The sequence below is a fragment of the Pangasianodon hypophthalmus genome, chromosome 1 (genome assembly GCF_027358585.1).
Source record: "Pangasianodon hypophthalmus isolate fPanHyp1 chromosome 1, fPanHyp1.pri, whole genome shotgun sequence".
NCBI classification, from domain to species: domain Eukaryota; kingdom Metazoa; phylum Chordata; class Actinopteri; order Siluriformes; family Pangasiidae; genus Pangasianodon; species Pangasianodon hypophthalmus.
Window position 1 is genome coordinate 21,704,467 of NC_069710.1, and position 20,425 is coordinate 21,724,891.

The window sequence follows — 20,425 nt, forward strand, 5'->3', positions numbered from 1 at the left end:
TGGAGTAAGCCTCATGGGAAGTCAGCATTAACATGACTTATGGCTCCCTCTTGGTTTTGGTCAGTCGTAAGCTCTCGCCAAGACGAACAGTTCATAGCAGTGCCATGAGGTCACCAAACTGACATTACATTCCTTTCCCCTTGTGTCCATTTGAATTATGATGGTAAACAATTATACTGGTTAAATTACTTTCCCACATGGACTAGCTTTTTGTACACAATTTTGAGATCAGGCAATGGAGGTATAATCCCAAGTTGCGCAGGTTATTGAAACTAATCTGAGATAATTATGTCATAAACACAAAAAGAAAGAAGGGTGTTTATTGTTTTCAATCTGTTTATCCCTTCAATATATTTATATGTTGGCATTCAATATGTTTATCCCACATTCAGAAAAACTGAAAAAAATTGAATTTCAGAATCTGTTTCAGACAAATGTGACTGCTGTTCAGTACAAATGTACCAGTGCACAGTCCTACCCTTTACATCTACCACTGCTCCTTTGGTGAATATCAGTGTTATACATCACAAGGCGAAGTCATTACTGTGGTTCAACTGAAATCTCTTCCTGTATGTCTCACTTAAATCCGAATTTAGGAAATGTTAGGGACATGAAACAAGGTTGTAACTGGTTCTATGTCTGTCTCAGAAATACAGCTATGTGTAAATGTTTCCACCCCCAGTGGTTTCAGTGTCAAAAAATGAGACAGTACCTCTATTTTCCCATTTATTTTCCCATTTATTTTAGTTGAAAAATATTTTAAGAAATGTATTATATTTTATTTGAATCAACAGAAAAATTTGTAAAGTTGTTTTAAAAAAGCCAAATCTTACCACTATTAATATCTTAACATATAGTACACTTACTAGTGTTTTAGAAAGAACACTAATATGAAACAAAAAGGACTGGTTTTTGAGTTTCTGGATTACATTTACTCTTGTTTTTAGTGAAGGGTTCTAGTACTTTCCTGTGAGCTAACCCAATTTACTAGATCTATTAGTTGTACACAGGGCTATATTATTAGTCTCTTTTTCTTCCTGTGTGTCAATCAATCAATAAATAAGTAAACAAACAAACAAACAAATAATTAAATAAATCATGCTAATGTTAAACAACAATAATAAATAGACACTGATGTCATAGTGATTCCCTTGTTCTTACAACTGACAAAAGGAAAAGAAGATTGCCAGCATTTTTACAACTTTTCGCCTACTGTGTCTGGACTACAGTAATGCTGTTTTGGAGCACTGACACTGTTGTGCGCAGAAATAGCCTGGCTTAGTGAAAAGAGAAGAAATACCCTCTCTAGTCTTGACCCAATTACCAAAGATTTGGAGCAGGTGCAGCTGAGATGAAAAGGATTTGACTTGGTACATCTGAAACAGTGGATATTTTCTGAGCTTTGCACTAGACTATTCCCTATTGTGTTGCTGTAGTATTCCTCTGTGGATGCAGAGGGACATAATGTGTGTTATGCTAACTGGAAAAACTTAGAGTAACAGAGTAGCAGTGGTGGAGTAATATGGCTCATAAAAGTACAGCTGTTGCATCAGAGGGTTCACAGCCCTTGGGTGAGGACGGGTTTGTTTTCTTTGCCTAATGAAAATTATGTAGTTGGGATTAGTAATAGGAGAATGTGAAGCAGAAGATGGCAGTTCTAGCAGGAGAATGAGTACACAAAGTAAAACGTTCTCAAACCCACACAATATGTATAATCTGAATAATAATGATAGAGCAATGTTTTGCTCTAAAATCAGGTTCGTGTTGTAAGAATCTGCCCACCTGCCAGCATGTACTCAAACTTTAACAGCAAACCAACACACTTTGAAAAGGGAACTTGCATGTTGAGTGGAGATAATATAATAAATTTGGCACTCTGTGTGTGCAGCATACCCTCAGGCAGTGCTTTCAAATGCAATAATGTGATTGATTTATGGGCCTGTTAAACTCCTGCCTCATACATATATTCCTGTTTGTCTTGGCCTTTGGCTCCAGGCGATGTGTCAACTCTGGGTAAAGTCACACAGGTGTTGTGTCTGTCACTGAGACTGTGTAAAGCATTTTCCTCTTGCATCACAGTCCCGGCCTCCTGCTGTGACCTCAACAACTAAGCCCCCATCTCTGTGGTGATGGGAAGCTGTTCCCGTGGTGACGGCTTGTGATGTTAGGTAAAAATAGACAGCAATAAGAGCAGCGTGGGGTAGTAGGAGGATAGGCAAAAGCTCCCTGTGGATCACTTCAGGCTCAGGATTTACATCCCATTACTGCCCTACTGGATGGCACAACCTGCTGATGCTGCTGCTACAGCATATGATGAGAGCTGTCTAGCATTGCAGTTCGAGCATATCTACATATGTCGCTTCTTGTTAAAAATGCAGACTGAGAGTGTTTTTTTACATATAGGTAATCTGACACCTTGAAATTATGAGGTTTATATATATATATATATATATATATATATATATATATATATATATATATGTATATATATATATATATATATATATATATATATAATCTGACACCTTGAAATTATGAGGTTTATATATATATATATATATATGTATATATATATATATATATATATATATATATATATAATCTGACACCTTGAAATTATGAGGTTTATATATATATATATATATATATATATATATATATATATATATATATATATATATATATATATAAACCTCATAATTTCAAGGTGTCAGATTACCTATATGTAAAAAAACACTCTCAGTCTGCATTTTTAACAAAAAGCGACATATGTAGATATGCTCGAACTGCAATGCTAGACAGCTCTCATCATATATATATATATATATATATATATATATATATATATATATATATATATATATATATATATAATTTACGTCACTGAATAAATTTTTGAATTTTTACACCAAAATAGAGGCTCAATATTGTAACACTGAATTGGCAGATTCTGAGCTATAGCTATAATCATTGATTATGCTGCCTATCAAATGATTAGGGACACTTTTTAAATGAATTTAAATTATGTGCAGTTAATTATTATTATTATTATTATTATGATTATTAATAATCATAATAATAATAATAATAATAATCAGTAATATAGCATCTTTCGTACAAAAAGCAGTTCAAAGTAAAAGAATAAATGGATAAGGTAGCATTTAAAAAAAGAAAAGCTAAATTAAATTAAAAATAGAGAAGGGGAGAGGAAGGAGAGACTCCTTACAGGCTAAAAGAAAAAAAAATCTCAGACTCTGAGACCCTTGCACAGAACTTGTTATCATAAACCAACGAAGAATACGTTCATTTATTAAAAATAGTTCTAAAAAGGCAGTATATATTTAGTACAAATATGGCAACAGGTGCCCACACTAATCTGGACTTATTTAGCATCCTGTCTTACAAGATTCTAAAAGGGACTAAGAGAAGGATTTGCCTACAGTAAAAAAGTGCAAATTTGGCTCTGTGTTTTTGCTGCTGACTGTACGGGGGAGTTCACTACTCTGTAACACTACAGTGCATGTGGGTGAGAATGACTTTCCGCTGACTCACCCCATACTGCTCCCCAGCCTTATGACACAGTTCTCTGGAGGAGCTTACTTACTATACAGTAACATATTACTCATGCTGTATTACTCATATAATCTCACGCACAGGACAGTTACGGAAAATGGACTCTTTTTTCATATCTTGTTACATAAACCTCATGTTAGGTGAATGTGGTGTGAATAAAATACGCATGTAGATCTTGAGACTTTAGGATTTACGGACAGGAATGTGAGCATGGTGTGAATGTTACCCCAAATACTGCCTTTGTTTTTGTTTTATATTAAGTGCTACTACTGTATTGGGTTTTGGTCAAGTCAGGGAGCAGACCTTTCCACTTCATGTTGCTCTATCTAATTTACTCCAGATGATTGGAAGTAAGTTCCAAACCTGTCTCATTTAATCTCCCAGAGCAGCCTGTGAGAAGTGCCTGCGCTGTGAGGTTTCTAACACCTTTGATGCAACTCACAGATTCTTTTCTCCGTACATTTTTGATCTACCTCGTCTTGGTTACAATAATGCACAGCTGCAAACACATAAGAATATTGCTCTTTTCTAGAAATAACACTGAAAGACATTATTGGGTGTGTGATATACTGTACATTATATACTTTTAAAAGTTGTTTTTCCTATTATTAAACTATGTATGTCTAATTAAAGTGTAAATGGTTGTGTTTTGTGTTTTCACAGCCTCAGAGCCAAATCTGAAGGTGCGCTCTAGGTTGAAGCAGAAGGTTGCAGAGAGGAGGAGCAGCCCTCTCCTGAGGAGAAAAGAAGGAACCATCATGACACCCTTCAAAAAACGAGCCCTGGAACTAATGGGTAGGAGATACATCTCACTATTTAGCTACCAATTAGCTTGAGCGCTTTCTGGCTGGTTTGTCTTCAGTCCAGTAATCACAGCAGCACTCCAAGACTGCTGTTGAGCGATCTCATTATGTAACAGCTGCTTGGGCTAGTGATAGATTAGACACCACAGGTTCTATTGGTTTTTACGTGCCACAAGTTTGTCATTGTGCTAATAACAACTGTTGTGAGTTAATATTAGCTATGCTGTTGTTCATTCAAGCTTATCTGCCTGTGGTTTTGGCTATCACAGTACTTGAGAAATATAAAGAATGGCATAATACTCAGGCTGAAATTGTGAAATCTATTCAAGAAGCATCACTGATTTGCAATAGAGAATGAATAATTGCTAATAAAAAATAACATAAAATCAACATTAAATCCAAAAACATTTGATTTACTGCAAAATAGCATTAAAACATAAGTATGTACTATCAACATTTTTGTTTTTATGTCTACTTTCTCATCATCTATAGAGTCATCGGCCAGTAGTAGCTCCACTGGTTCAGGCCCCAGCTCTCCAAATAGAGCATCAAGTTTTCCAGGGGCTGAAAATGGACCATCTCCTCTACCATCTACCACTCACTCTGAGGTACAGCCCCTTAAAATTTCATCAAATCATCCTCCAATAAAAAGGACGAAGATAGGTCAAAGAAGTTTCAGTTAGTAGCTTTCCTAAAACTTCTTTGTTGTAAAATATGCATTAAGTATTCTGAAAAAGAGAAAATCGAATTTCTACATACATCTCGCTGACCCTATATTACTCTTGTGCAGCTATCAAAACAGAGTAGGCTTTGCAGGCTTCTGTCACAGTTCAGTGAAAATGTCTCCCTACACAGTCAATAAAAAAATCAGCTGACTTCCTCCTACAAGCCTATGCTCTAAAGCACAGACCCTTTTACTGGCTCTGACACAGCCTTCCATTTGCCTGCTGCTTACTACCCTGAAAAGAAGCTACAATATCAGCTGATGGACTGTTAGAAATTCCCAGTCCAAGGCAAAAAGCCCTCTAAATAGTGTGATGTAAATATTTCCAATAGTCCACCTTCATGGACTTGCAGGAATACACAGTATGCACATAGCATACACAGTATATTACTCTCTCATTCTCTTACTTTAACCATTGCTGTGTGTTTGGACTGTCTTTTGCCCGTAAGTATAAGCACGGAAGTGTTTTTGTTTGTTGAAGTTCATCAGTTCTGGAAGGTCCTCTGAGTCACTTCCTGATGGCTTCATGGCTCAGTGCTTTTGGGTCCCACTAGACCTTCCTCACAAAGCAGTGCATTCTGGGGCATGTGGCAGAAACGACAAGTCTCTGTGCAGCATCAGCTTAGCAGCTGTGTTATTCTTTAACTGTACTGTTTACACTCCCATGGACCTCCAGTACAACGGCTGCCTAGGAATGCCTATTACACCATGATCCAGGGCGGAGGAGGCGGGAGGTTGAGCTTAATTGATCCGCCAGCTGCTGGTAGCCAATGACATGCTAACAACACAAACACGTTGTGCAGCTATTGTATTGACATAGGCCGAGAGCTTCACGGATCAGACCGGTGGGTTGGGGACTACCCGCAGACAGCAGGCTAGGTGCAAAAGCGAGCCGTGTTTGTGATCTGTTACATTGGGTATCCCCTTTCAGAAGAAACTGCTCCCCTGGGTCATATAAAGGCCGGATATCCACATACAGGTCAGTGAATATGCAGGGGGATTGGAAGAATAAACAGGGCTGCTCCATGACCACATGCTGCTGGACTATCCTGCTGTGTGCAGCAAGAATGACCCAGGGCCAATGGAGAACATTTCTCTAACATCAGACATGGTTCCTCCATACCTCAGAAATATCAATACATCATTCTGTCTTCAGAGTTCGATATTATAGGTACTGTCAGATGTTTGCTGGTTTCATTTGGACTTATCCAGCTCCACTGAGGCAGGAACAAATCTGTCATTCGTCTTAGTACATTAAAGATTATTTTGCTGCTGCTATTGCTCTTTCCAATGGTCCATAATGGGATTCCAAAATAGCTTGGTGTTTCCTTCAATATCTGTCTTTCTTTCTGTCAGCGTTGGCCCTCACAGCCGAAGTTGCTTGGCTCTGAAGGTTCAGTGTCCGTATTGAGTCTCTACACATCACCGTCTCTGCCTAACATCACGCTGGGCCTCTCCGCTGCCTCCTCCCCCATCAGTGTGAGTTAAATGAGCACTAGCTTTAACTTTCTTTACATCCATTCAGTTGTTTAATTTCAGGGAATTCAAACAAACAGGCTTTTACAAATGTGTAAATGTTTAGCTGCACATTTCCTTTTTATCCAGTGACTATATGACAACCCATGTGTATTAATACCATTTCCAAAAGTGTCAGTGCATCTTTCAACAACAACAACAATAATAATAATAATATTAATAATAATAATAATAATTAGTAGCCTAAATGTATCACAGACATCTATTATATTTTCAGGGTAAAACACCACCATTGTGTTTTGATTCCTGCTGTAAAAAGTTGCATCATATCTATCATCTTACTACATGAACTTTTGCTTTTGTATCCTTTTGTAGCATTCCTCCCCTGAGACACAGTTGAACAGTTCATTTCTACCCACATACGATTAACATTCTACTCTGTGTGTGCTGGAGAATGTATGTTCTGAATGTAAGGTGAATGTTTAGGCTGATAAATGAAGGGAAATGTCATTTAGGGCCCCTGCTCAACTGTGTATTGTGGTGCCTGTTGAAAGACTAGCCATCAGTGGCTGTCTGGATGATATGTGTAGCCTTAGGGTACTGACCCCTGACCTTGGGGGATTTTATAGGCCTTAGATAAATATTGTGCTTAAGTGTCTGGTGTCAGTTGCACTCTAGTCTTCCTCAGTCACCTCATCCATTACTCCTGTTTAAAGAGACCAAGCCAGAATAATCAAGTGCAGCTCTAGATAATGTTCAGTCTTTAACCTCACTTTGCATGCCTGTGTGATCATTCCTGGGAAAAGTGTAAGGTTAAGTCCATCTAACCAAACAAATGGGAGAAGAGGGTTTTTCTGCAGTGCAGCGAAAAAACAAGCAGTTTATTCATTGCAAAAGAAAAAAAAAATCATAGTGTGTAGTAAGTAAGCACAAAATTCTGCTGTGGTTGCGATGTTCAATTTGGTTTAACCACGAATGGCAGAGGGGCTGTCTGATGTAATCTGTGTGTTTCCCCCTCAGGCTGGCGAGGGCAGTGGAGTGCTGCCTGTCAGGCAGGGTTTGCCCCCTCAGCTCCTGGGCCCTGTGCCTCTACCAGTCAGCATGGAGAGTAAAGTGAGCAGCAGCCAGCAAGCACTCCTACAGCACCTCCTGCAGAAGGAGCAGCTCCGCCAACAGAAGATCTTCTCCACTGGTGAGAACCTCAGTGTGGTCCTGTCCATACTGTCAGGAACACTAACCCCTTAAACTCCCAGGACTGGTTGATGGGTCCAGACTTACCTTCCTCACTCTCATAACTTCATTCACTTTCCTATAAGTTTCACTGTAGTTACTAAATATTTCATAGTAGTTTTTGCATAATATTCTTTAAGTTAAACAGCTACACAATTAGCTGAGAGTTTAAGAAGTTACTGTACCTTAATACAACAGGAAAATGTACTTCTTTACAACATGACAAACATGACAAAATTTTAAATCCTAATACTTCTTTGCAGCTTTAATTCATAGAGAAATACCGTGAGGGCACAGTGTATATGTGTGGCATCCTGGGAAAACCCTTCACATGGTGAAAGTTTGACATTTTGTACTATATTTTGTCTCCTGAGCTGAAACATATTTCCCTTTTGCATGCATCTCAACGAGAAGTAAAGTTATAGCAATATAGTAATTGCATTAAAGATTTCACTCCAGTTCTGCCAGATGACTCAAAACCTTTTAAACAGTATATGAATCATTAATAGCAAGTTAGAACATAGATTTTGAGGATGATATTGAATGGAATTAGTGCCATTTTCCTGTGGTAAATGCTACTGTTTTCTTTCCTATAGGCCAAAGTGCGGGATCTGTGCACCCTCCCTCTCCTCTGGCCATGACGGAGCGTTCCTCAGGCAGTGTGCGGCCCAGATTGCCGCGTCACCGGCCCCTGAACCGTACGCAGTCTGCACCACTGCCCCAGAGCATACTAGCCCAGCTTGTCATCCAGCAGCAGCACCAACACTTCCTCGAGAAGCAGAAACAGTATCAACAACAGGTCCACATCAATAAGGTACAGCCACGTCGCTAAATGTAGACCCAAATAATTATTTTAGCAGTGTTATGCACTATCAGAAATAAACTCTTTTTTTATTGGTTTCTGGGGTAGTACCATCAAAGGTACATCTTTTGTATATATCTTTCACCTTGTAAAAAAATGTAAAGCATGTAATTGGACCTTAAAGGCCACTGATATATCTTTAAAGCTTTAATCTAAAAGCTATTTAAAAGTGAACCACATGCAGCTTCCCAGAAAAAAGATAGCAAGGAAATGCATAGTTTGTTACGTTTATTTTGGTGAGTGTGGAAAGGTGGACATTTTGCTCAAACAGTAAAACATACTATTACATTTACAAGAACCCTCTCATTGCTCAAATGCTAGTCTGTATCTGTTGTTAGCATAGCTTCGGGGCGTCTGTGGTGCTGACATGCAAACATACTCCATAACACGCATTAGTTCAAATGAGCACGTAAGTAGAGAGAATACATACTTTTGTTCCCTTGAGGAAATGTTTGTATTTCTGTGCACTAGCAGCGCTGACCCTGGCCATCCGTTTGAGTGCAATTATTCTGCTGAGCATGCAAGGCTAGCATACTGAAAGGCCCCATTGTATGTGGAGCCCATAGATTGATCTGCACTATTAGTGCTGAAAGGACGATGGGAAATTCAAGGCTACAAGTGCAATTCTCAGAAACAAAGATCACAGAGCTCTTGTTTTGCTCTCTGAGGTTTTATTGTTATGGCCTCAGTTGAAAGGATGAAATAAATAAAAAAAAAACTGCTTTAATGATTCATCTGGTTTGCAAAGTCTCTGTGTACTCTAAGGCATGGATGTTGATTTGTAGTCGGACTGATTTCTGTTGTATGCTGAAGTTAGAAAACAAAGATTTATTCATAAACATATGTTACTGGATCTCACATAGGTACACTCTGAATTTAGTTATTTTATTTAAAAATGTCCAGGAAATAACAGAAATTGAAATTGAAAGTTCATTCAGGCAGTCCTTCTGTGAGTTATCTCAATTTAAATATGAATTTAAATATCTTGTATTAAAATACAAGATAAACTTAGAAACTTTATGTAATTAGGATTTAGCTTACCCTAATTCACCATCAACGTACTCTACATTATGATGGGAGACACTCCACAGTGGAAATGTTTACGCGTACTAGAATGAGCCATGATGGAATTTTTACATGAGCTTATGGGCTTTAGAGAGAGGTATAAAAAGCATTTTACTAATGCCTTGACCCACATGCTATTTTTACCTGAGCCGGTATTAGGATAAGAAGTAAACCCAGTTTACCCCTTTTCCAGACACATTCTTGTGTCTGCTTCTGAGCATCTTCATTACATTAGTTACAGTAAATAAAATTCCTACTGAAAGTGAGCCACTCATTTTACAAAGCTATCAAGAAACATGATCAATAATGTTAAAATGCTAGTCAATGTTCCAATCTGGCTGACAGAAATCATTTGCTATTTCTCAACTGCAGCTGTTTTCCAAGTCGATCGAACAGCTGAGGCAGCCGAACGGGCACCTGCACGAGTCAGAGGAGGAAGAGGGAGAGGATGTGCATGATCACACCATGCAAGAGGACAGCTCGCCCTCTTCTGGAGTCATCCGCAAGTGCAGCCCCAGCCGCAGGAGCAGCAACAGCAGCATCCACAGTCCCAGTTTGCTCAGTGAAGAGGCGGATGCTCACGCTAGGGTTATTAGAATCAAACAGGAGCCTGCTGACAGTGATGATGAAACACATGCCAAAGAGAGCCTAGCAGAGAAGAAGAGTGCTTACCTTCACCAGGTCGAAGGAAGGCTGGTGATACAGGCTATGAACTGATCTTAGGCATGAGCAAACACACACACACACACACACACAACTCATGCCAGGTTATGCCACAGTAAGCCCTTCTGGACTGTAGACATTTGTGACCTTGTGACCTTGTGATGTGATCTCTGTATTGTATGCTCTAATGTTCTGTATATAATTTGAAGAAGAAGAAAAATCTAGATTGGTATATCTTTTAAAGCCGAAGAAGCATCTCTGTTTGTAAGAAGACTTTTGAATTGTAATTACTTGCCCTTTCTACTTTCGATCCACCCACTGGAAAAGAACTGTGCTAGAGCTCATGTAGAATAATCACTGACTTTTTTCGGACACTTTGAACTTTGCATAGCTTTCATTTCGGATGATTTTATTCTTTTACTGTTTCCAGTGTAAACTCCAACAGGAGCACAGCTATAGCATCAGTATCCTCCCTGTTATTGTGTAATAGAGCTTTAGAACAGCGCTCTGTGTCCTGGGTTCTCCCAGGGGTCTGTATCAAAGTTGTGCTCTGGGCCCAGTGTAGTGCTCGGCTTGGCGGCTCACTCACAGTGAGAGAGGGCTGAGCAGGAAATGCCTGGTGGAAGCCAGGAACCGGAGTGATTCATGAGCACAAGAATGTTGGGAGAGGACGAGTTCAGCGTTCAGCAAAGTCCAAGAGGCCAGTCATGAGCCCTGATTTACTATCGGGGCAAATTACAAAACAAGTAGGGAAACAGTGGAGTGAGTCCCTATTTAAAATCAATAATTTCCTCTTTAGACTGGGGTAATGTGTTCACCTCCCACATTAAGATTTTGATGTCCTTTCCCTCTTTGTGATTCCTTATTGCTGATTATTTCTCCTCTCAAAGTGGCCAGATAAACATAACTCTCATATTTCCATACCTACCATCTTTCTTGTAACTTTCCATCATTTGTCCTGTTTAGCCCTGTCATTGTAAAAGCATTAGTGAGAGTAATATGTGTGTGAGATCCTGTGCCACAATGCTGCCACATAAAGGAAAACCTGTTCATTATATGTGACTCACCATAACGTCTTTAAAAGTAAAGCATTCTGGACATGTCTGCCTGTGTCCTGTTCTCCTGTTCCTCTGTCCAGTAACAGTAGGCTCTTCTTCACTTCGTAGCTGTTTGGATGGATCACCATCTCGCTTTGTTACTGTCTTTTTAAAAATAAAGTATGTTTCCATCCTGTGATCTATAATAGGCTAAGTGTTTCTTTTCACTAGGCACTGCATAAATCTTAGTATCCTGTGACTAACATTTTGACAAAACTGCAATGTTTTTAAACTGCAATATTTTGACAAAACTGTAATGTTTTTTTTTTTTTTACCTAGTTTTAAAAAGGACTGCTGAATTAGTATTCAGTCTGTTCTTGTGTTTTCTAAAATCATGTAGTATTTTATATTTGTTTTTTTCTACCACTTTAGAACTAGTACTGAAATGTCTGCCCATTTTATATAATACTCATTTCATTCAATTCTGAGTGAGGTTTCTGTTTACATAGTGAATAAATTTGTGAATCTTTTGGACATTACTTGAAGCATGGAGCATCTTTCCCATACAAGTCAGTGATTTAGTTCTAAAGAATCAAATCACTACAAAAAATGTGACAGAATTTACTCCTTTTGTGTTAAAAGCATTCAACCAAGCAGACTTGCTCCATTAGATGTTGATAACTGAGAAAGGAGTGCCTCTGCTAAACCAATTTTTGCTGTTGTTGAATTTGAATGGAAATTTTGTTAGAAATATAATCTGGGCAGTTTTAAGAATGAGTTACTTTGATGCCAGGTTCTGCCACCAGTTATTTCTCTCTTCTATCCCTCTGTTCACTTTTAGCCATCTCCAGTCAATATCAATGAATTTCCAACCAAAATTGAATACACATATCAGCTCTCTGGCAGGGGTTAATTTTAGTCATATGGTTAACTTTCACAGTGTCCTGAAACAAGTTTCTTAAACAGACTGCTACTTGAGCTGATTATTTGACTCAAACTTGTAATATCAGGGAACACCCCTCACCCATCCCACCCACCCCAAAAAAAATATTAAAAATTTGGCGTTGGAAGCTCCTGCTCCAGAATCATTGAGGGTATAAGGTACAAAGGTATGAAGACTGTTGTTCCTGACATTCTTTCCCACACTCATTCAGTCTGTGAGGAGATATGCAGGTCTTTAAAGCTTGGCTTTGCAAGCTTTCTGAGCAGGGCTTTGAAGTGAACTTGAGGGGCACCCAGGCTCTAAAAGAGAACTTAAGATAAAGTGAGCTTCAAGGAATTGATATACAACCTGGGCTAAAGAGACCAGGCAAACTTTAAGCAATTATCCAAGGTAGGCTTAGTCAGGACCTGGTCAATCCCAACCAACCTACAGATGATGGTGTGGTGAAACTGAATGCACATGGAAAATGTAGTGCTTTTAAAATAACAACAACAACAACAAAACTATATGCTGCATTTGAAACATTTTCCAAAGTGCATTTTCATTCTGTATAAATGTACAATACATTTGTCACCATACAATGCTCTTGCAAAACTATATCTCTGTCTTACACAACTACATCCATGCAAAACAAATATAATTCAAACCCTCTGCCCTAGTACTTTCTTTCAGATTTTGCTAAATTTGAAAATAGTAACTGGATAAGGACTATGTCATGAGTGTGCTTTTAGGCTGAGTACACGGAACACCTGTGGTTAGAGTAGTTCAGTTTCACATCTGACTAGGACCAACACAATATTTATTTGCTGAAAAAAAAAAGTAAAACTTATTTTCATTTTTTAACGCAAGGTCAGACAGTGTAGATAGTATGTAGCCATCACTGCAATGATGCAGTGAAACACCTGTTCAGTAACCTGGTTCCAAGCATGAATTTCCACCACTGTCGCCCCAAATTGGTCAGATGCCAAATTTCCACCCACCATGCAGCTCTCCTCAACATACAACAGTTAACGCATGCTTCCTCTGAGACATGTGAGGCCAGCCAACTGAACAGTTGCTCAGCTTAACACACTTAGAAGAAAGCGCTCTCTACCCTCTTCTGCATACATGAGCTCAGAGATGCCAAAGCTTGGCTAGAGTTGCTCTGATTGATTGGGTGGGAGAGAGTATGCCACCCCTCCTACCCTAAGAGGTTAGCCAGTTTTGACCCTTGGCTCCTGGCCACTGTGGGATTTGAACGTGTGATCTCCAGATGAGAGGGCGAACACTATTCGTTTGAGCCACTCACACTTGATACAACTCAATCAACAAGAAGAAAAGAAATGTACACATAAATATGTTTTGAATAGCCCAGTAAACAATCCATCTTCAACATCTTTGGAGGCAACAAACAAGCAACTAAAAAAGTGAAATAAGTATACTTTTAATTTGCAATCTACAGCTGTAAACAGAAGAAGCAGTATGTCCTGACAGCAGAACTCAGCATCCCGTCAAAACTTTGTCAGCACTTCAGGACGTATGCTGACATGCCAGTGAAACAGCAAAACACGTTGCGCTCTTTCTCTTTTCTTTCCATTTGCTATGACTAATCTCTATGTGGAGGACATGACTGTCAAGATGCTGCTGGCAGCAATTGAAGGAAACACTGTTTATTTCTTAATGTGACTATTATTAAAAAGACCACCCCAAAGCCAGAATAAAGAGAAAATTGAGTGTACTGTGACAGTTCCTCTCTGGATCGGCCTCATTTATTCTGGAGCCATCCCCCTGCCCAGAACCATCGGGGTTTGTTGTCGACATTATTTCTGCAAACTGTCACACCAAATGTACAAACCATGCCGTCCAGTTGTTCAGCCTGTTCCATGCTGGCTGAGGTTGACTGACTGGCAATAAACCATGCTTTGCTTAGCTGACGGCTCACAGGCATTACATCAATGGAGCAAACACTGTCATCAGATTTCTCACAAGCTCTATAATATATCTTAGCTGCAGTATAAAGGAGTGGTAACTGCTTGATGAGGACGTGTAGGCTTTCACTGGGTTATCACTACCCATTATGTAAGGCCGTTTGTGGTTTCGGGAAGTTTCATGCTGTGTACTCAAGAAGCCTGTCAGTAGATGTAAGTGTGTTATGAGCAACCGGCTTGGAACTATAAAACACCAGAAGAAGTCTAGCTTTCTCATAAGCAGCAAGGAAGAAAAAAACAAGGCCCTAAGCCTCTTCTAGTCACACACAGGCTTTGCGTGTATAGCTGGTCAGTGCCATCAAACCTGTAATCTCGGTCTTAGTAGGATTGATCTCTCTTTTCAAGTTTAATGAGAAAGGGGAGTAACGCAGAGAGCCGCCCTGCCACTTTCAAAGGCCGAGAAGCCCTGCTTTGTCTCACAATCAGATGGCCTGGCCTGATAGGTGATACTGAGGAAGAGCAGCAGACCAGGGATGAAGACTCCTATGGGAGGAACTGACCATGCTACAGTACTTAAAAATGTAGAAATAGTGAGTGTTTGAAAAAGGGACTTTAAAAACAGAGTGACAGAAAAAAAGAATGGAAGTGAGAGGGAGACAGAGGAGGAGCAATAGAGGAGGCAAGAGAAGGACGAACAGTCTGAGACAAATCATATTACTGAAAGAGTGAGAGAGAAAGTAAAGTGACTGAAAGGCAGGCATCTTCAGGATTACAGGTCTTTGATTTCTGAGGCCAGGCACTTTTTATGTGCCTGCCTCCCCAGTCCGAGTATGTGTGTGCTCCAGCTCTCATAAAGCATCTCCGTGGCTATGGAGCTCTCAAACAGTTGGATGAGACTTGTTTTTAAAGTGTTGCCTGAACGCACTGCCAGGCTAAAACTGCACCCAGAGGGCTCGTAAGCCTGTGATTTCTGCTCCACGCTGGAGCCATGGCTCCATCCTGCTTCCAATTCAATCCTCTCTATGTCATTGGCAATGTGTATGATACGTGGAGCAGTGTGGGGTTGTACTCTGATGAGACTGAAAAATCAGTCCATGCTGGCTTCATCCATAATTGTGTTTTTTGTGTGAACCACATTCTGGTGTTTTTAATGGTAAAATGATAAAATGACATTAATACTAAAGGCTTTCCAATGCACTATATTTCATTCTGAGTGATAGGAAAACAGCCGGGGTGATGTCATAGCCATTTCTCCTCCAGAAATTGACAGAATATGAAAACATCTAACAGAAAAGAAACACAAGCCTTCAAAATGTTTGTTACAGACTCGAAGCACGAAAATGGCTTTGGCTATAAACCTCTTGTGCTTGGAGAGTGATGAATGAGCTAAGAGTCATGTTTTGTTGCATTTGAGCTATAGTATCTGGCCACAACCTTGGCCTTTTTCACTGTCACTGATCCTAAGGGGTTTCCTCAGGCTTGTACACCACGAAGAATAGAGTTTCTATCTTTCTCTCTGGTATACGTCATCAAGCAGCCTCAGTAGAGAACATCTGGGCAAGCAAAATAGAGGTGTGTGGCTGTTTAGCTGCACACAACTAGTAGGAAATGCAGGACTTCAAACTCCATTACTGTTGCTCCTTGCCATGCATCGGTGCGCTGCTTAAATCGCGTCACCCATGAGCACTAGATATAACTACAGGGTGCCCTTGGATTTTAAATACCACTTTGCAAGGTCATGTCAGTGTATGTAACAGAGGAACAGTAAAAACAACCATAAAAGTTGCTTCCCAAACCCAGTGTGAAGTTTATATTACATGTAAATGATTAATCACACTTAGGAGTTGAACAGAACTACTGGCCAGGTTCATGCTTCACTTGAAAGACATAAAACTAAAGCACAAAAATTCCATTACAATTCTTGAATTCTTCTCCCTTAGCAGCACTTCACTCAAGTTACTCACTTAAGAGACACTTAAGTTGCAAATAATTATTTCCTGTAGGTCTTATCAAAAAATATTTTAAAATCCTGGGTCATTTATTGCAACAGCAAAAGTTTGCTTTATAGCATAACCTTAGGAATATACACTCACTGAGCACTTTATTAGGAACACTGTACTAATACTGGGTAGGGCCTCCATTTGTTCTCAAAACAGCATCAATTCTTCATGGCATGGATTCCACAAGATGTTAGAAACATTCCTTTGAGATTCAGGTCCATGTTGACATGATTGCATCATGCAATTCCTGGAGATTTTTCAAGTGAACTTTCATGCTATGAATCTGGTAAGGTCACTGAAGAAAACTGAACTCATTATCATGTTCATGAAACCAGTTTGAGATGACTTCCGCTTTGTGACATGGTGCATTATCATGCTGGACGTAGCCATTAGAAGATGGTAAATTGTGGCCATGAAGGGATGCACATGATCAGCAACAATACTCAAATAGTCTGTGGCATTCAAGTGATGATTGATTAGTATTAACAGGCCCAAAGTGTGCCAAGAAAACATTCCCCTCACCATTACACCACCTCCACCAGCCTGGACTGTTGACACAAGGCAGGTTGGGTTCATGGATTCATGCTGTTTGCACCAATTTCTGACCCTATTGTCTGTGCGCCTCAGCAGAAATTGAGATTCATCAGATCAGGCTATGTTTTTCCAGTCTAGTTTTAGTGAGCCACTGCAGCCTCAGCTTTCTGTTCTTGGCTGACAGAAGTGAAATCTAATGTGGTCTTCTGTTGTTGTAGCCCATCCGCCTCAAGGTTTGACATGTTATGCATTCTGAGATGCTTTTCTGCTCACCACAATTGTACAAAGTGGTTATCTGAGTTACAGTAGCCTTTCTGTCAGTCTGGCCATTCTCTGTTGACCTTTCTCATCAACAAGGCATTTCCACCCACCGAATGCTGCTCACTGGATGTTTTTTCTTTATTGCACCATTCTGAGTAAACTCTAGAGACTGTTGTGAGTGAAACTCCCAGGAACAGTTATAGAAATACTCAAGCCAGCCTGTCTGGCACCAACCATCATTCCACGGTCAAAATCACTGAGATCACATTTTTCCCCATTCTGATGGTTGATGTAAACATTATCCGAAGCTGCTGGCCCGTATCTGCATGATTTTATGCATTGCACTGCTGCCACATGATTGGCTGATTAGATAATCACCCAATCAAAAGCTGCTCATCTCTCTCTCTATCTATCTATCTATCTATCTATCTATCTCTCTCTCTCTCTCTCTCCAGGAAATGAAATTCTAGGAACTAACCTTTCCACATAACCTATCCACAAAGTACTCTGTACTTTGCGAAAAGCTTTACTCTAAAAGCTTTCTTCTTAGTCTTGTGTTGCCAATTACCACGTATTGATTCATTGTTTATCTGGCTAAAGGATTTTTTTTAGACAAATCTTTTAGGCTTCTTTGGCTTTTATCTGCTGTGAATCTGGTTTAAATATCTTTGTCCAAATGCTGAAGTGACAACGACCAATTGTTATGCTTACATAAAGGTTCATGCAGGCTGATCATAATGTAGTGTTCCCTGACTTTTTTGAATGCTCTGCCTGAAGAGCTCAGAAATGGGTTTTCTCAAAACCTCAATCAAAGGATTACAAATAGAAGCTATTCTTATTATTATTATTATCATCATCATCAGAACTGGTCAAACTGGTAGTGCATCTTTGTCAACTGATAAGTGTTGGTAGAAAGGAAATAGTTCCTTAATTATTGCTGCTAATGCTACATAGACAGATTGTTTTTAAGTGAAATTTTTAAATGTTAAAAGTATTTTTAAATGACACAATGAGGAAATTACAAAATGTCAGACATTCATTAGTCAAGTAATAAGGAAGCTGGAAAATAACATACCAGCTGGCAAAGATGGTCTTTTAGGAATGATTTAAAAGGGCTGGTCTACAAGTTTTAGGATACTATGATAAATGTACTTAACGCACACCATAAAATATACTAAAGTTTGTGAAATTTTTGTAAGTGTAGGAAACTATAAACCATATTTCTTAAGTTCCTTGTAATTCAAGGACCATCAGCGTCTTACATTTCATTCCAGTAGACAGAGATCATTATGGACAAATTGATAGAACATTAGAAAATTTTTAAAAATCTGAAGTGTAGTCTCAGAAACAGAGCAAATAAACTAGTTCTATTACTCAACTCTTGTTGAATGTTTTGTTGGCTTTTGTGCTTGTTCCATTCGTGACCCACCCAGTTTGACCTTAAAATTTTCTAATGTCTGGATGATCCTCTCTGATGATCCATTGGCCCATCCCTTTTTCATACATATACTAACATAGCTGACACATCTGACTAAAATGCAGCAATGGCCTTTCTGATGAGAGAGTTGAGAGTGCTTCACTCATGATTTTGAGGGAACTTGTTCCCAGTTCCTCTTCCTGGGATCAAGTCATTTGACTGTACAGAATGGAACAGTTTGTAGTCTAGCAGTGTTAACAGTAGCTTTATTTATGTTTTGAGTCTCAGTTGGCCTGTAGCTAATTTGCCATGAATAATCCCAAGTGCTAGTGGACTTGGGAAGATAACAGGTGGTTAGATATATAGTTGCTGTCTGTGTGCTGGAGAAGGTTTGAGCAGCAAGCTGGCTGTGGATCTCAGGAACTGAGCTGCTTACATTCTTCTGATTGGAATGTCCTTTTTGTCACTCTGGCAGCACCCGCATACCATATAAATACCTACAATTTCACACATTTCTGATTTCTGGTTCCTTTAGTTGTAAAGTGTATGCAAACAAATTAAATGGTGTGATGATTTGAGTCACAATACAGTCTACAAAACAAAATTGGCCCACAAAGCCTAGACTCAGCTGTGTCCAAAACTGATATTTATTCATTCATTCATTCATCAGTGAACACTTTTTTTCCTGGTCAGGGTTACGGCAGATCCAGAGCCTATACTGAGAACACTGGTGAAAAGGCAGGATAATTCACCCCGATGGAACAAAGCACAGACATCACTTCATAATATAACCAATATAATTCCTTAAAAAAAACAACCTATGCAAAACCCAACTACATTACACAGATATTTAAGAGTTTTATAAATTACAAACTTTATTATAGAGTATCATGATAAAATATTCCTATAGAGTCTCACACTAGCAGTCTGTTTTTTATTCTCTTCATGATTTTTCATGAAGAGGATGAAAAACTCTGAAGCATGGATCTCCAGGTTAAAAATAGACTTTATATAGATCCACCTTTCACCTGCAGAAAAAAAAGAGAGGCCTGAAAATATTGAAATAATTTTCCTGCTGGGTCTATTGAAGAAAAAAAAAAAACCTGAAACCTGGAAGGAACCACAGCTTATATTTCGTAGAATGCTGTCATCATCTTCAAACAGCTCCAGGCTAGTTTTGTTATCGTTTACATCTTGGAAGGAACTGTGTGCTTTTTCCTCAAATTGATAACAGATTGCCTGGGCTCTTCTCCTGTGCTCAGCATTGGAGGGTGCTGGGACGGCATTTTAAGAAAGGGGGAGGGGCGGCGGGGATGGGGGGATTGTAGGGTTGTCAGTAGGTGCTTGAAATGCACTAGTGATTTTTGTTTGAATGAGGAATGAACTGCCTCAATGTGTGATGGGAGTCTAAGGCTGGAGGGTAAAATGACAGGAAATAGAGCTCTGCCCAGCCAAGGTAATAAGGGAGGGTCAGGATTAGAATAATCAAAAAAATGATAACATAAAAATTAAGGACAGAACACAACAGAATAAATGGGTAGGTATCAATAATGTTTGCATTTCATTTTGATTAAATGCATGATTTGAGCTTTGCTATTTGAGATCATTTCCATAATCCATCATTTCCTTTTTCTGTGAAGTGATCTAGGCAAGTCAGTCATATTTTGACAGATGCTTGCCTTTCTTCTGGTGGAAGTGACAGACTCCATTCAAGTTCTGGCAAAAGATGAAGAGGAATCCAGAGAACTCTATAACTGGCTGTTCTCAATAAAAAATTCTGGCATCCTTGAAGACAGAGTATGACAGCATATATCCTTTTTGATGCCTGCGATCAATGGGCCTTTTTATAGCATCACAGCAAAACATTTGACCAAAACGCTTTTAAATTGAAGAAGTATTGGAAAAAAATCCACTATCACAGAAGGAGTGA

General features: G+C 39.2%; 1 protein-coding gene across 5 annotated transcripts in view; it reads left to right on the top strand.

Moving 5' to 3' along the window:
- The window catches only part of hdac9b (histone deacetylase 9b), a 38,437-nt gene extending 26,798 nt beyond the window's left edge, over window positions 1-11,639 (top strand). For 4 of the 5 annotated variants that reach the window (XM_026940036.3, XM_026940037.3, XM_053232764.1 and 1 more), the window contains 6 exons: window positions 4,237-4,368; window positions 4,869-4,984; window positions 6,457-6,579; window positions 7,597-7,768; window positions 8,403-8,620; window positions 10,106-11,639. In XM_026940036.3, coding sequence (XP_026795837.1) covers window positions 4,237-4,368; window positions 4,869-4,984; window positions 6,457-6,579; window positions 7,597-7,768; window positions 8,403-8,620; window positions 10,106-10,450 — 1,106 coding nt within the window. In that variant the 3' untranslated portion in view covers window positions 10,451-11,639. The remainder of the gene's footprint in view (window positions 1-4,236; window positions 4,369-4,868; window positions 4,985-6,456; window positions 6,580-7,596; window positions 7,769-8,402; window positions 8,621-10,105) is intronic. The other variant, XM_053232762.1, reaches the window with a different exon arrangement.
- Window positions 11,640-20,425: the final 8,786 nt, after the last annotated feature.